The 15,565-nt window shown below is 44.4% G+C and overlaps 1 protein-coding gene across 27 annotated transcripts in view; it reads right to left on the bottom strand.

Moving 5' to 3' along the window:
- The window catches only part of AAK1 (AP2 associated kinase 1), a 170,988-nt gene that overhangs the window by 38,664 nt on the left and 116,759 nt on the right, over positions 1-15,565 (bottom strand). For 17 of the 27 annotated variants that reach the window (XM_081832055.1, XM_081832074.1, XM_081832072.1 and 14 more), the window contains exons 11-16: positions 13,427-13,581; positions 12,168-12,481; positions 8,600-8,857; positions 4,159-4,391; positions 2,686-2,843; positions 167-271 (exon numbers count right to left, since the gene is read on the bottom strand). In XM_081832055.1, the coding sequence (XP_081688181.1) occupies positions 167-271; positions 2,686-2,843; positions 4,159-4,391; positions 8,600-8,857; positions 12,168-12,481; positions 13,427-13,581 (1,223 nt within the window). The remainder of the gene's footprint in view (positions 1-166; positions 272-2,685; positions 2,844-4,158; positions 4,392-8,599; positions 8,858-12,167; positions 12,482-13,426; positions 13,582-15,565) is intronic. The other 10 variants (XM_081832078.1, XM_081832077.1, XM_081832064.1 and 7 more) reach the window with 4 other exon arrangements.

A 15,565-nucleotide genomic window follows, 5' to 3' on the forward strand; every position in this document is an offset into this window, starting at 1 on the left:
ATTCTAGAGATTTCTTTTTCCCTAGCTTTTATATTGGAAATCTTCTGAATAAAAGAAAATACACAAGATTTGGGGCTTACTGGTGTGCCAGGCTTATCTGTGCAGCAGTTGAAACTGTGGAGGTAACGACTGTGAGCCCTGTGTTTCAGGCACCTGCTATACTAACCGGTTCCGGCGGAAAACGAGGGAGTGGCAAAAGCATCACCTTGAGCTGGTTGAAAGCCTGGGATCAAACTCTCAGCGGAGCCTCCAAGCTTCTCAGGATGTTTCCCTGGAGGGACAAAACACCACTCAGTTCATCCCAGCAGAATCCCATGATGCACACACACATGCAGGTGGTGGAAGGCACCTTCTGAACCGAATTCTAGACTTGACTCCTTTTACCGCCTTACGGCAACACCTCGGACATTTGCAGGTCCTTGTCTAATCATTGCAATAACTGAGACAACAGCTGAGAAAAGGAAGTTGTGAGAATCAAAGACAGCACATCGGTTTTGCAAGATGGAAGGAGTTCCAGAGACTGGGTGCACAATGATGTGTATGTAGTTAACACTACTGAACTCTATATTTGACAATGGTTAAGAAGTTCATGTTTATGTTATGTTTACTGATCACAATTTTTTATTTTATTTTATTTTATTTATTTATTTGAGAGAGAGAATGAGAGAGAGCACATGAGAGGGAGGAGCAGACTCCCTGCTGAGCAGGGAGCCCGACGCGGGACTCGATCCTGGGACTCCAGGATCATAACCTAAGCCGAAGGCAGTTGCTTAACCAACTGAGCCACCCAGGCACCCTGATCACAATTTTTAAAAAGATTTTATTTACTTATTTGAGAGAGAGAGAGAGAATGAGCGGGGGGGTGGGGGAGGGAGAAGCACTCTCCCCCCTAAGCAGGGAGCCCAACACGGGGCTCGATCCCAGGACCCTGGGATTATGACCTGAGTGGGGTTAAGGCAGACACTTAACCCACTAAGCCACCCAGGCGCTTGTATATTTATCACAATTAAATTTTTTTTCAAATAAATAAATAAATAAGCAACAAAAGAGATGGCTGGAGCTAAAGCCCAAAACCTCAAGCACATTACTCAGGCATAATGTCTCCAGTCCTTACTTTGAGTCTATTTGTTTTGATATAATTCTACTGAGTTTGCCAATCGGTTTTCCATGTTGGAAACAGTTCAGGAGAGCACATGAGAAGGGGGCGTGGGGGAAACGGCAGGAGTGAGAAGTGACCAGGGACAGGCACAATGGCAGCAGTTTAATGTGACAGAAGAGAGACAGGAAATTATGAAAAATAGACACAAGAATTTTAAAACCTGGGAGTCTCTTAATCAAGTGCAAAAATACTAGCATTTTCAATAGCCCACGAAGGTATTTCTGTTTATTCTAGAACAGTAACTGGCATACATAACAATGAAATAATTTGACAATGGGTTAGCTGTCTGTCAGAGTTAAGTCCTATACCCTATCTTTTGTTTAAAACAATTAGAAAGTAATATAAAAAAAATTTTTTAAGACTTAATTTATTAACTTGACAGATAGAGACATAGCAAGAGAGGGAACACAAGCAGAGGGAGAAGCAGGCTTCCTGACGAGCAGGGAGCCCGATGTGCAGCTCGATCCCAGGACCCTGGGACCATGACATGAGCCGAAGGCAGATGCTTAATGACGGAGCCACCCAGGCACCCTAAGTAATACAAATTTTTAAAAGATACCTATAAAATAATAAAGTTAAAAGAGATTAACAAAAGTTAGAAGAGTAAAGTTAAAAGATATGGCCAAAGTTCATATCATTCACTCATTTCTGATCATTCCTTTACCCTGTGCTCTTGTCTAATGCCGAGGTACTCTTTTTGAAGAATTTTTCCAGGGCATGTTGCTGTTTTCCAAAGTGTGCATGTGTGTCTGTGTGTATGAGTCCCACCTTTCAAAATAAGACTGTGGGTTTGTTTTGTTTTGAATTCATGATCCTGAGATCAAGACCTGAGTTGAGATCAAGAGTTGGACGTTTAACCGACCGAGCCACTAAGGGCTCTTAGACTGTGGGTTTGTTTTTATTTGACAGAGAGATTCACAGCAAGAGAGGGAACAGAAGCAGGGGGAGTGGGAGAGGGAGAAGTAGGCTTCCCGCTGAGCAGGGAGCCCAATGCAGGGCTCGATCCCAGGACCCCAGGATCATGACCTGAGCTGAAGGCAGACGCTTAACGACTGAGCCACCCAGGTGCCCCAAGACTGTGGGTTTTTGAGAGTAGAAACGGTACCTTCTATTTATTTGATCACTTCTCTACAGTCAGTCACAGTACTACAGAACTCTGACCGTAATCAAAGATTCAAAGTTCATGTGAGGGCACACTCTCTCCTGGGTAAGCAGTTATAACTTTCTGGCATAGGACAAGAAAACCATTACACTCCTCCAAGGAATGACCATGCTTGACCGTATCATCCTGACTATGCTACCAAATCTTTGCTAATACTGTCCCACTCTCCTTACCGCCACCCACAACTGGCCAGGAGTTCCTGTGGATGAAAAGACCGTCAGTGCTCTAGTAAACATTCAAAGCAATTTGCACTCAAACTTCAAATCAAGCCTCTGAGGGAAGGAAAGACCCAACCCTACATTTTCACATGCATACCCCTCTAGAGTTAGGGTTTAAGAATCACAGAAGGACACCAACTGCTCACCTTCCCCCAGCTTGGCAAAGTCCTTGTTCAGCAGTTCCTCAGCTGTGAGTTTGGAGAAATTGTCATCATCGAAGGGATTCCACGTAGAACCTTCTGAAGCATTATAAACGTTTTGCTGGGAGGTCCGAGGAGAGCCTGATGGAGTGGTGGTTGCAGACCTAGGTAGGTTCCCACCCCCACGAAATGAAAAAAGTTGAAAAAGGGTCAATCTACTTTCTCTTTGTTTTGAGATCAAATTGTTTTCTGAGTCAAACCATTATTTTCTGCAGTGGTTTTCTAAAAGGGCTTTCCAAGGCAACTGGACAGTTTTCACAGATACTTTTATCACTGTGTGAAATAAATGTCTCCCTTTCCTTCACGATCCACTATCTCCCACTACTTCTTTAATCTTTTGCTTAGATTTTTGGTCTCATCAGCAAGTCCTTTCAATCCAGAATCCCAAAGCAGCCTCTTCTTAGGCTTGTGAGTCCTGTGACGCCAACCCACGCTAACCTCTAATAACTGACCCCGGTGCAGCTGGGACCGATACCTTTTCAGGCTGCCTCCCAGCGGTCAGGATCTAGCATGCATAGAATGAAGGGCCGCCATGAGTGGTCACCACCACAGTTAAGGAGAAATAAACACAGTTATCACTACTTTGTGTTTCTAGGTATTATTACCTAATTTTCTTCTGAAGTCTCTCTTGATGCCCTTTGCATTTAACTAACAACTTAAAGATTTTTAACTTTAGAGTCCACGGTTCCAAGAAAGCTGAGGGTCCAAAATTGCATTTACCTAGCACTCACTGCAATCTACTTTATTTCAGGCACAGAGCCGGTCACTGGATTTACAATGGTTAAGACATGGTCCTTGTCTTGGAGGAATTTGCAGGCTAGGTCAGCTGGATATACAAATAAATAATGATAATATAAAGTGATACATCTCCAAAAAGGTTCAGACAAATTTATATATGACACCCAAGGAGCCAAAGAAAAAGTAACCACTGACATGGATCTTGATGACTAAATAAGCATTTCCTAGGTAGACAAGGAGGAGAGTGGTAGTTCAGGGAGAGGGCATAGGATGAACAACGTGCTCACAAAGACAGAGAATGACAAAGCCACAAATGTGATACAATGGCCTTTGGTCTGTTAACCAATGAGTTCAGATATTATCCCTCTGGCAATGGGGAGCCAATGAAAGATTTTCATCATGGAGAGGGTTGGTCAGACTAAGATTTTAAAAAATACTCCGCAGAACACGGAATGGATGAGAGAATGGAAACAATAAAGCAAGTATGAAATTATTCCTTAAGATCAGTATGGTCTAGGTACTACAGGCAACTTCAGTTTCTTAATAAACACAGACACATACGTACCTTCATATACATGTACCCATACACATCTACATACAGATGCAGAGAATTACACAGTAGTGGCCCACAGCAGCCCTGGCCCACAAAAGTGAAAAAGAGAAAGGGGAAGCACCACATACTTGGACTTATTGAGGCTGGCCTCAGCTGCAGCTGCCTGGAGCAGCTGGGTTGATTTGCTGGCAGGGACCCCAAAGACTGCGCTGTGGGTTACGTCACTGAGAATCCGTCTGTGCCCAGCACGTTGGGTCTTGGGGGATGATGGAGGAGTGAGAGATCCGAGTTTCTGCCCCTGGACGGCAGGAGGTGGGGTTGTTTGAACCTTTGGCTGTTGTCTTACTGGGGCTTGAATCTGCTAGGGAAAAAAAAAAATGGCAAGTGTTCCCAAAAGAAGGGAAAGGAAAAACAAATAAACAGATAAGCATAATAAAAAATGCCACGTGAGAGCTAACATGGGGCTCAAGTGGCTGATTTTACCAATAACACCCAGAAAGAAAAAACAGTTTTTGACAATCTGAGCTATAACTTTGGGACTGATGGCATGGTATTTATCTGCTGTTTATACATAAATTTCAATCTTCATCAGTAATAATATACAGAGCAACCATACACAATACAGCCCAGTGCATAAGATTGCAGAAGCTATTTCTAACTCCAAAAATCAAGAATGTATCCTACAGGACCACTTTCTGCTTCTGGGGTCACACTCATTCAGAATGCCTCCAAAGAGGAGCTTTAAGCAATCTACTACCACAGAAGGCACACCTCCAGCTAAAATACATTTGAGCTGAACAATTTCTGCTAAGAGATCCCTGACTCTGACATAGCTCAGACTACTGGTTGGGAATAAGTTAGGATTCCATTGTAATTCATAAATGGTAGTGCTTTTTGTTTTGTTTTGTTATTAAGGCTCTTTATTTCACTGATAAGATGCGTCCACAAGATTCTGTTTCTGTGGCTCCCCTGAGAAAATGTATAGCATTGGGGCAGTGGGATTAACTTGTTCCCACCTTCAGTTTGGAAATGGCACTGAAGAACCAGGTAGAGAATGTAAGAAGAAATAAAAAATTTGAAAAGCCCTTGATGATAATTGATCTAATAACACAAGGACTCTTGAGATTTGGGCCATTTTCAGAAGGCAGAACAAACTGTCACCACAGAAAAACAAATAGGTAGGAACATCCTTGTGGCCACGTGGTTAGATGTCAAGCATCAGACACAATCTACAAAGTTCTACGTCAGGAAGATGAACAAAAAATAGCATTAAGAAGACCACCTAATGCTTTAATTCTGTCAGTTCAGAAACAAAATGATTCAGAATATTAAAGGCCTATCCCTTCCCTCCAGTCCCTCGTTTCAGACTAAGACGTCCCTCCGTGCTGCAGCTCAGCTCTCACATTTGGTGCCTTTGAAGGTAGGTCCTGGGAGAGAAAGGAAACCAGAGGGGCCAGCTACTTGCGTCAGGATGCTGACAGCCTGAGATTTTCTGTCCCTGTATTGACGCACACTGGATTCTACTGAGGCAGGTTATGTGCACGTATGAGAACACAACCACTCACCAACTGAACGAATGATACAGTACAAGGCTCCAACATCACTCAGGTTAAGGTCAGAGGGTAAAGACGCTGAGGCATCTCTGAGGGAGAAGCAGAGTGCCCTGGGAAGACCAGAGCTCCGGCCCCACAACTTCCTTCAGGGGCCCAGGGCTGCACCTGCAACAGCCAACCTAGAGCTAGTACCCACAGAGACCACCATGGCTTTAGGGGCAGAACTAGATTAGCTTATTTCTTGGAGTTTAAGACATTCATTGCTTTGAGAAGGGTATGCTTCACTGGTGAGTTCCTTTATTTTGAAGAGTCCAGACTACTTGGAAAACATTTTCTCTTCCTCTCACCTATCCCCAATGCAGCATACTGAGGAACAGACACTTCATGAGGACACCCTACCCTATCACAGCAATCTACTAATACAAAACCACTCCAATCCATTCAGCTATTCCTCACAATGACCATGTCAGGCAGACAGTTTTATTTCCATTTCAAATCTAAGAATATGAGAGTCAAAAGGGACCTTAGAGAGCGCAGATCCCAACTCCCTCACTTCAGAGGAGCTGAGACCAAGGCCCCCTGAGGCTAAGTGCTCGCTCAAGGTCAGAGTCAATTGGGACAGAATCCATGTCTCCTGATTACTGCTCAGGACTCTCTTTTCTTCACTATCATGTCTCCTCCAAAGATGGGATTAGGAAGGGAAAGTGGGGGACAGACAAACCACAGTGGGAGGAGAATCAAAGTAGACTCAGATGTCTGTCTTGCTAGAGACTGTTTTAAAGAACAATATATACATAATTATGAAAGGAGTATAGTCGGACCAGGAATGTAAGAATATACACAAAAGGGGGAAAAAAAACACCCAGACTTCCATCCCACTATCCTAATACAACTGTTTTTATCTTTTTGGTATCTTATATTTAAATCCCTTTTCAAGTACATACTTTTCCCATAATTTCAACATTATCTCATGAGTGTTTCACATTGTTGTACAAACTCTATAACCATGACTTTTAATGGCTGCACAGATGGGTTTTTGAACAATTAGGTTACTTTGATTCTTTTGGCTGTTACTAATAAAATTATAATAAACATCTATGGCATACTGCCATTTTCCTCTTGTAAATTACTGCTTTAAGATGGCAATTCCTTACATTCACTCACTTGCTTCTCTAGGTAAGTCCTGACAAGGGTCACCAGAGAAAGGGATGGGTCAAATTTGGAAAGCTCTCTGGCTCCTGGCTGAAGCAAGTTCTGCTCCTGTTCCTTCTCCATCCCCTCAAAACTATCCTGGAGCAAAATGCCCAAAGTACGTTTTCAGCCAAGGAACATGGAGAAGGTTTATAATTCATTCCCAAGAGAGGGACAGCAAAGGGGAACCTCATAAGAAATGTGGTCAATGACTGTTGATCATTTCATCTCCCTGGATGAACATTTGTTATTATTATCCTTAAACACAGATCAGGATTCTTTGGTTATTTCCCCAGCTCTGCTGCTATCAGTCTGTGTGTCTTGGGTAATCCCTTTCTAGCCTGGGGCCTAGTTTCCAACAAGGGGACTAAACTAGATAATTATGATCTCAACTACCTACATCGTATAATAATTTTTTAGAGTTTTTTTTTTAAGATTTTATTCATTTGAGAGAGAGAGCGAGCAGGGGGGGAGGCAGAGGGAGAAGGAGACTCCCCACCGAGCAGGGAACAGGGAGCCTGATGCAGGACTTGATCCCAGGACCCTGGGACCAGGACCCGAGCCGAAGGCAGACGCCTAACGACTGAGCCACCCAGTCGCCCCCATATCATAATTTTTTTTTTAAACTCCATTAATAAGAGGAACTTCCTTTTTTTTTTTTAAAGATTTTATTTATTTATTTATTTGACAGAGAGAGAGCGAGAGCAGGAACAAGAGGAACTTTCGTTTGTGTTAAAAATACAGAGAGTAGCTGTCTACCACATGCCTGCAAGAAGACTGAGTTGTTTCAGAAACGAAGGTGTAAAGACACTGAACACACACTTAGCTGAGGCTCAAAGAAGACAATCTATTTACGGCACTGCTTCCTTTTGAAGGGATGGTTTTCTGATTAAGGATGGGCGACAAAACTCTATTAGAAATCAATCCTCAGAAAGACGGTTTCTTACTTTTCCTTCATTTGTTTAGTAGTTGGACTTCCCTGGGAATAAGACAGTAGCTGTGATACTCTATTGGCCAGATATGTACAAAGCCTTTTCTATCACTATGATATTTTCTTCACTATCACTCAGAAATATGTGAGTACAGAATTAAGAGCACTTAGTAGAGGCCAGACACAACGTGCCTGAGGATGGTGAAGCTGTAAAGATCAATCAGGAGAGGAGTAAGGCGTTCTGACGCTGTAGTCAGCCAGTATCTAGAAGTGGAAACATGCCCAATTTCTAAACTGACAAGACGGCTCAAGCAGCACTCAGATGCTCTGGTGCCCGGAGGATCGGGTTACAGTAAATGGTCCCAGCGCGGAGGCCCCTGAAGGCCGCTACATGGTAGACTTAAATGAGGTAATGTTGTCCAAGACCAAGGATAAATAAAAACCCTGTCAGGACTCAGGGTAAAGGTGGGAGCCCACGCAAACCTCCAGAGACTGGAAAGGCCACAATGGTCAACCTGGCCCTTGAAGGCAAAGGGATGCGCTCTAATCCTACCGAGGTCCTTGACTGCTCAACACTGGCACCGACAGAGACAGTGAACAGCTCTTTCTGCCAGTCTAATTTTAAGAGTGATAAATAAGAATGCTCATCTTCACCACTAGCCTAGAATCATTTTTGTTATACCTCTACCTTCTAGAGAATACCTCATCCTGACCTCGGGCATAATAAGAAAAAAAATCAAGTACTTTAACCACGGGCCGGGGAAGCAGCCGAACGCAGGGCCCCCGCCCGGGCTGCTGCCGCCCCTCTCCCGCGCTCTGGCCAGCCCCCGCTGCGCGCCGTCCCGCGGCGCCCCCGCCCCGCGCCCTCCCGCGCCCCTCGCTCCACGCCCTCACCGCCAGCTCCTGGGCCGTGGGCGCCGGCGGGGCTGCAGCGGGCGGCGCCTGGGGCTGCTGTCCGGCCGCCGCCGCGGCGGTCTTCTGCTGCAAGGCGGCCTGCTGAGTCAGCAGCTGTTGTTGGTGCACGCTCGCGGCCAGCTGCGGCGGCTGCTGCTGGTAGAAGTTCTGTGTCAGCGGCGGCTGGGAGCTGCCTTGCGACACCACCGGGAACTGGGCGAGGGCCGGCTGCTGGGCGGCTGGGTGTGCTGCCTGAAACTGAGCGTGAGAAGCGGCAAAAGGGAGGAGGGGAAGAAAGCCTGTCTCGGAACAGATTTCCACAAAAGACCAAGGTCTCAGGAATAACCAAGCCCAGTCTGAAGCCAAAGGCAAGGGCGGGCAGAAGTCCCGTGGCCTGGCCTCACAACTCCCGAGGGGACCCTCAGGGCATGGACGTAAACCTGACAGCACCTGACAGGGCCAGGCTGCCTCCTGGCCCCCAGCCCGGCTTCGGGTGGGTTTCTATGGCAAGCCTGCGGGCTTCCATTCCACTGGGCACCTTGTGGTTCCCCATGCTGGAGTGTAGCAGAAGCTAATAAATGATCTCCCAATCACAGAAGTAATCCCTCTTGTAAAGGGATTTGGCAGCAGCCAAGATTAAAATGCTTTGCTCCATGAACAGGATGAAGCAGTGACACTGAAAATCACCTAAGTGCTAAGCCAGCTATAAAGAGTCCGTTCAGGCCCTTCTGAAAATTATTTCTCTGTAGCTCCATCTTATTAACAGTCCCACCTTTAAACATTCAAAATGTTCTGTATACCACACTTACTGATATTTTATCTTGTATTGGTAACCGATTCTTTCAAGTTCTCAATATTCTCTTATAAACTGCCTACGGATAGGGATACTTTTTATCCGTCTGTCTACTCCCCACTGCCAAGGACTATGTGACACACACACACACACACACACACACACACACAGGTCAAACAAGGGCCTACTGATGAACAAAAGTCAAGGTCTTGTCTTTGAATATCCCAAACACTGTTACTTAGTTGTAGAGTTAACTGAGAGGCCACTGTCGGCCTCCTGGGGCAAAGTTAAAGGGTTAGCAAAGAAGCAGATGTCAATAAATAGCTGCCTATTTAGAACTGCAAAATGCTGGAAATGACCAAATGTTTATCAACAGGGACACTAATTGAATAAGCCATGCTATGTATCCTTAAAAGAGAATACTCTCAAGTTGTAAACAGGAATGAGGGCTCCCTCTATTATTACAGGATGGACGGGGCAGAATTCTGCAGATTTAACTTTGAAACTCTGTAAATGTTTTATATTTTCATACAACAAAATTAACCCAAAATTTGGCAATAACTATAAATCAAAAGCAAAATGAAACAAATAAACCTGTGTATCAAATTGATAGCCAAACTCTCCAGAAAATAATGAGCAAAACATTCTAAGAATGAAAAAGGCAAAGAAATCTTAACCTGTTTCCAGTACTCGTGTTGGCACTATTGTCTTGAAATTATAAAGCAATTAAGTGATTATGTTAATGTTGTTAGGAATCAGGATTTTCAGATTAGAAAAATACAAATATAAAATCCAAGGAGTTAAGCAAAAATCCTATAATTACAATTCTGAATTATGAATATAAATTTAGATTCGTGGTGTATATTAACAAAAGAAACAAAATATCTTTCGCAAGTATCCACTGAAAAGGCTTAAAAACAACTGATCCATTAGCAAATGAGTATCTTTAGCACCAAACTGTGGTCTCTAAATACTATTTTTAAAAGGAAATGGAGCTCCTTCAGAGAAATGGCTGTTTCCAGGTCAAGGGCAGAGTAAGCCCAGAGCGGTCTGTTACAATAAATAGCAAGGAGGGACACCTGGGTGGCTCAGTCGGTTAAGCGGCTGCCTTCACCCCGGGTCATGATCCCAGGGTCCTGGGAACGAGTCCCACATCGGGCTCCTTGCTCAGCAGGGAGCCTGCTTCTCCCTCCCTCTCCCTCTGCTTGTGCTCTCTCTGTCAAATAAATAAAATCTTTAAAAATAAATAAATAAATAAATAAATAGCAAGGAAACCATAAAGATGGCTGGGTCACCACCAAAAGACCCAGGAGCCAGTCTGAAGAGAATTCCACTGGCCAAAGCTGAGGCAATTTAAGCATCAAAATAAAAATTTTAAAAAGGCAATGTCTGGAAACATTACAAATACGTTTAAATCCCTGAATTCACGATGATACTAAAACAAACAAATCAAAAACCTCTGTTCACCTTTAGATGACACTAAGAACAAACCCATTCTGAAAACTGGTAAACACAGGTGAAGAATCAAGCGCTTTTTCTGCCTTTTCTATATAAACAGTACCTCAGGGTCAACAAATAGTTGAGAAAAATTCTTCACAGAAAAATTCCAGCCCCTAAGTGAAGAGGGAATGCTAGAATATCACCATGTTGACATCCCTAATGAGTGAAGGGACTTAGGAAATGATCAGCAGTTGCTGCTAAACTGATCAGGGACACTGAATGAATGGATCAGACAGACAACACCAAACTCACGGACTGATCTTCATATTGATAAAAGATAGGACAACCAGACTTTATACGCCTCCTGAAGTGATACAACCAGAAGAACAAAGAACTATTCTAACTGAATCGAATTTTGACCAAGCCTCAAAAAACTACCAGTTTACATAGGGGATGGAAGAACATATTAAATGACTGCAGGGATGCAATCAGCCAAATCCAGAAGGTGGAAAATTCTACAGGACAAATGACCCAGTTTCTTCAAAAAATTAAATGCCAAAGGGGAAAGAAAGAGGGAGAGGGCACTATGAATAAAAGGGGACTTAAAAGAGTACGTCAATCATTATAAAATGAGTATGTTCAGAGTAAAAAATGTAGAAAAAATATGAATAGATAATGGAGGAGGAAAGATTCACAACTAAATATAACATGTGGGCCTTGTTTGGAACCTGATTCGAACAAGCCAACTGAAATTATGAGACATCAGGAAGAGTTAAACATTACTGGATATATTTTTTTAAGATTTTTTATTTTTTATTTGACAGAGAGAGAGAGCACAAGCAGGGGGAGTGGCAGGCAGAGGGAGAGGGAGAAGCAGACTCCCGGCTGAGCAGGGAGCCCGATGGGGGGGATCCCAGGACCCCGGGATCATGACCTGAGCGGAAGGCAGACCTTAACTGTCTGAGCCACCTAGGCGCCCCTGGATATTTTATAATAAGAAGAAATTATTATTTTTAGTATGGTAATGGTGCAATTGTGTTAGGAAAAAAAAGAGAGAGAGAAAGAAGAGAAAAAGCGTCCCTAAAAATAGTTCCCTTGCTGAGGTTCCTCCATCAGGTGAAGAATTCCCCATGGCCCAGGAAAGGGGTGTGAGTGGCCCAGTGATGCATCCACTGCGCAATGCTTCCCAGTATGCAGCGCTGGGAGAAGCAATGAGGCGATGTGGAGTGGCTCCCTGTCTCCCAAGGGCTCCCCGAGGAAGATGCCTGTACCTACTGGGCCTTTCCGCAGCGCCGCCTCAGATACGGCAAGCAAGGGTCAGACTGAACACTTTACCTGCTGGGCCTGGGCCTGCTGCTGCTGCTGCTGGTAAAACGTGCCCGCGGGCTGCTGGGCAGGTGGCGGCTGCTGCTGAGGCGGTTGCTGCGGCGGCGGCGGCGGCGGCGGCTGCTGGAGGAAGAGTTGCGGCTGGTGCTGGGGCGTGGCCTGGGCCGCAGTGGGCAGAGCCTGGACGGCGGTGGGCGGCGTCTGCTGTGGGGTGGGTGGAGCCTGGGGCTGCTTGGGCTGAGACTGGGGTAGAGGCTGGCTGGGTTGGGGCTGGGTTTTTGGCTGGGGAACACTGGCTAAAAGACCAGGCTGATTGCTGGATCCTGTAATGAGAATAAACTCCATATAAGGGCTCAAAACTCTTCCAGACGAAAATGGCTTGCTTTCTCTTGCCAAGGAAATAAAGGGGGGGTGATAAAAGGACAGATAATCCCAAGAGCCATGTGCTTCTGTCTTTGCATCTTCTTGCTAAACTATGTGCTTCATGTTTTTCAAATCAAGGTTCAGGAACAAGGTTCAGTGCTTGCCTCCTTCAGAAAGCCCCCCTTTATTCAGCATCCCATTTAGTCAATTATTCCTTTAGTCAGCACCCGAGTATCTACATATTCAACTGGTCTTTGATGCTACTGCATTCAAATACAATCTTTGCACTAATGCTTTACGACAAAAGCATTCTTTGATGTTTTACATATAAGTTACACGACCCCAATCTAGATGCCTGGCTATAAGTAGATGACCACCAAATTCACCAAAAGCAGCTTCCTGGTAGGGGAAGTGATGACTAAATTCAGTTACTTGATCATTTGGGTCCTCTAAACTAAGTCATCTCATTAGAACCGGAATACCAAAACATGGAGTGGTAACGGATAGTTTCAGAAGACAGAGCATTAAAGAAACAATGCCCCTGTGTCAAAAAGAAGAGAATCTTGTTTCTTTAAAGGCCAGAGAAGAATATGAAATAAAAAGGAAGGCATGGGATGAATGGACCAAGCCACAAAATCAGGGCCAAGACTAGAAAAAATAGAGACATCAGGCATCAGTGGTCTTGGAGGCCCCCCGCAGAACCCATTGAGAAGGCTTCCCTTTTGCCAGCCACGTGCCATATAATTTCAATGGGTGCTCACCTCCTGGTCCTCAGGGCAAACCATTTATTCCTTATGTGTCTCGGGATTCCATTCCTGAAGCAAAAGTAGGCTTCCCGAGACTTCTGTTAATGTCCGGGATAACAAAGAGGGTGTACCAAATTTCAAACCATCTGAGTTACTGACCTGCAGCCTGGGGTGGGGGCTGAACCGTGGCTCTCTTCCGAGGTGTCAGGGCTGGCTGGATAGGAAGGATTCCTGGGTTTGGCTGAGTCTGTCCAGCCTTAGGCCTCTGACGGGGTGCAATTGAAGTCTCTGTTGTGGGAATGGGATCTGTCAGTCTAGAAAAGGAAGGGGGGGAAACACAGATTCACATTAACGTGTGGGAGAGTGGGAAAGGGGTAGACAGAGTACTTGATGGATTGGCTTTCCCCTCCACACTCATCCAAACCTTCCAGATCTGCTTAATCGACATTTGTCAAAGGGTATTCCACAGGATGTTATGTGTTACTAAATGTTATGAAAAAAGGGTTGGTGGGAAAGAAGTTTTAACATACTAATCAAAATATATCGAGCAGATTTCTTTCCAGCGGAACTTTTCACGTGTGAATGTGCATGGAAAACTTTGAAGAGAGCCCAATACAAAAGGCAATGTTTCTCTAGCTTACCTGACCCTGGGACCATTCCACCTAACACTTCCTAGGATTTCCCAGAATATGCTTTGGGTGATGATGGAAACGAATTTGAAACAGGTGTTTTTCAGATGTAGAGGGAACTCAAACTTGGTCAGAACTAGTTGTCAAGGGGCGCCTGAGTGGCTCAGTCGTTAAGTGTCTGCCTTCGCCTCAGTTTATGATCCCAAGGTCCTGGGATCGAGCCCCGTGTCGGGCTCCCTGCTCCATGGGAAGCCTTCTTCTCCCTCTCCCACTCCCCCTGCTTGTGTTCCCTCTCTCGCTGTGTCTCTCTCTGTGTCTCTGTCAAACAAATAAATAAAATCTTAAAAAAAAAAAAAAGAACTAGTTGTCAAAATGGTCTCTCTATAATTAAAAAAAAGCATATAAGTGAGTGACTCCAATAAGGCAACTAGAAGAAATAAGTAAATAATTCAAGATAAAGGATTTGGGGAATATGTTATATGTAAAATATATTCCAATTAAAAAATTTAGCTGGATTTCACCCAGAGTAAAAATCACATTGCCCAGCCTCTCTTATAATCAGGTGTGGCTATGTGTCTAAGTTCTGGCCTTACATGGGAAAGCAGACTGTTATACGGCAGTTTCCAGAAGCCTTAAGAAATAGCTAGGGTATGCCATTTGTCTCTCTTCTTTGGCTATTCCTTCATCTGTTACTTGGAACAGGAATGCTACCATTTTGGTCTGTGAGGTCATGGCTACAATCGTAGGGAAGGTAGAGTGAGAAGCTTGAAGAAGCCTGGGTGTGGGGCAGAACTGCCAAACCAATCGCTGACTACTTACCTCCAGACTTTGTTTACTTGAAAAAAAACGTCTATCTTATATGAGCCACTGTCATTTTGGACATCACAGCCAAATCTAATCCAAATTAATATAGGAAGGACTGCTGGGTGGTCTATTTGTTCCTTGTGATAGTGTAAAAATCCAGGTGATAACTTCCATTCATTTGGAGCAGTCCAGGCAGCTGGCTGCCATCTAACTCAGAACAGAGTAGTGGTCTTTTGAAAATGCACATTAGGGAGTAAAACTGAAGTTATGGCCAAAATAAACAAGCTTCATAACTATTTCCAAAATATGTCTGGCATGGCCTCCATGAAATGCAAAATAGGAAGCAAAGCAGGCCCCATGTGCCTTCCCCATGACATATCTCCAAGGGATGTCCACTGTGGACCCTGAGGCTTTTCTCTGCAATCCTGCTAGAGGAATGCTTTTGTGTGGGGTAGAGAACTTATAACATAAAAGCTATCATATTTGGAGAGGCTATAACCTGGGGAAGGAAGGTGGGAAGGAAAACAGGACAAATGTTGGAGAAGAAGAGAAAGGTTTAAGAAATATATAGCCAATGGTGAGAAAGTCGAACAGACGTCTATAGAAACCAAATGCTAAGAACCTCCACACTGGATGGATTTCTTTCTCTCTCTCTCTCTCTCTTTTTTTTAAAGATTATTTATTCGAGAGAGAGAGACAGAGAGCAGGAGGAGGGGCAGAGAGAGAGAGTCTCAAGCAGACTCTGCACTGAGGATGGAGCCCAACACAGGGCTCGATCCCTGACCCTCAGATCATGACCTGAGCCAAAATCAAGAGTTGGATGCTCCACAAACTGAGCCACCCAGGAGCCCTTGGATGGATCTCT

This window comes from Leptonychotes weddellii, chromosome 10, assembly GCF_054177405.1.
Source record: "Leptonychotes weddellii isolate Sample4059 chromosome 10, ASM5417740v2, whole genome shotgun sequence".
Taxonomy (NCBI): domain Eukaryota; kingdom Metazoa; phylum Chordata; class Mammalia; order Carnivora; family Phocidae; genus Leptonychotes; species Leptonychotes weddellii.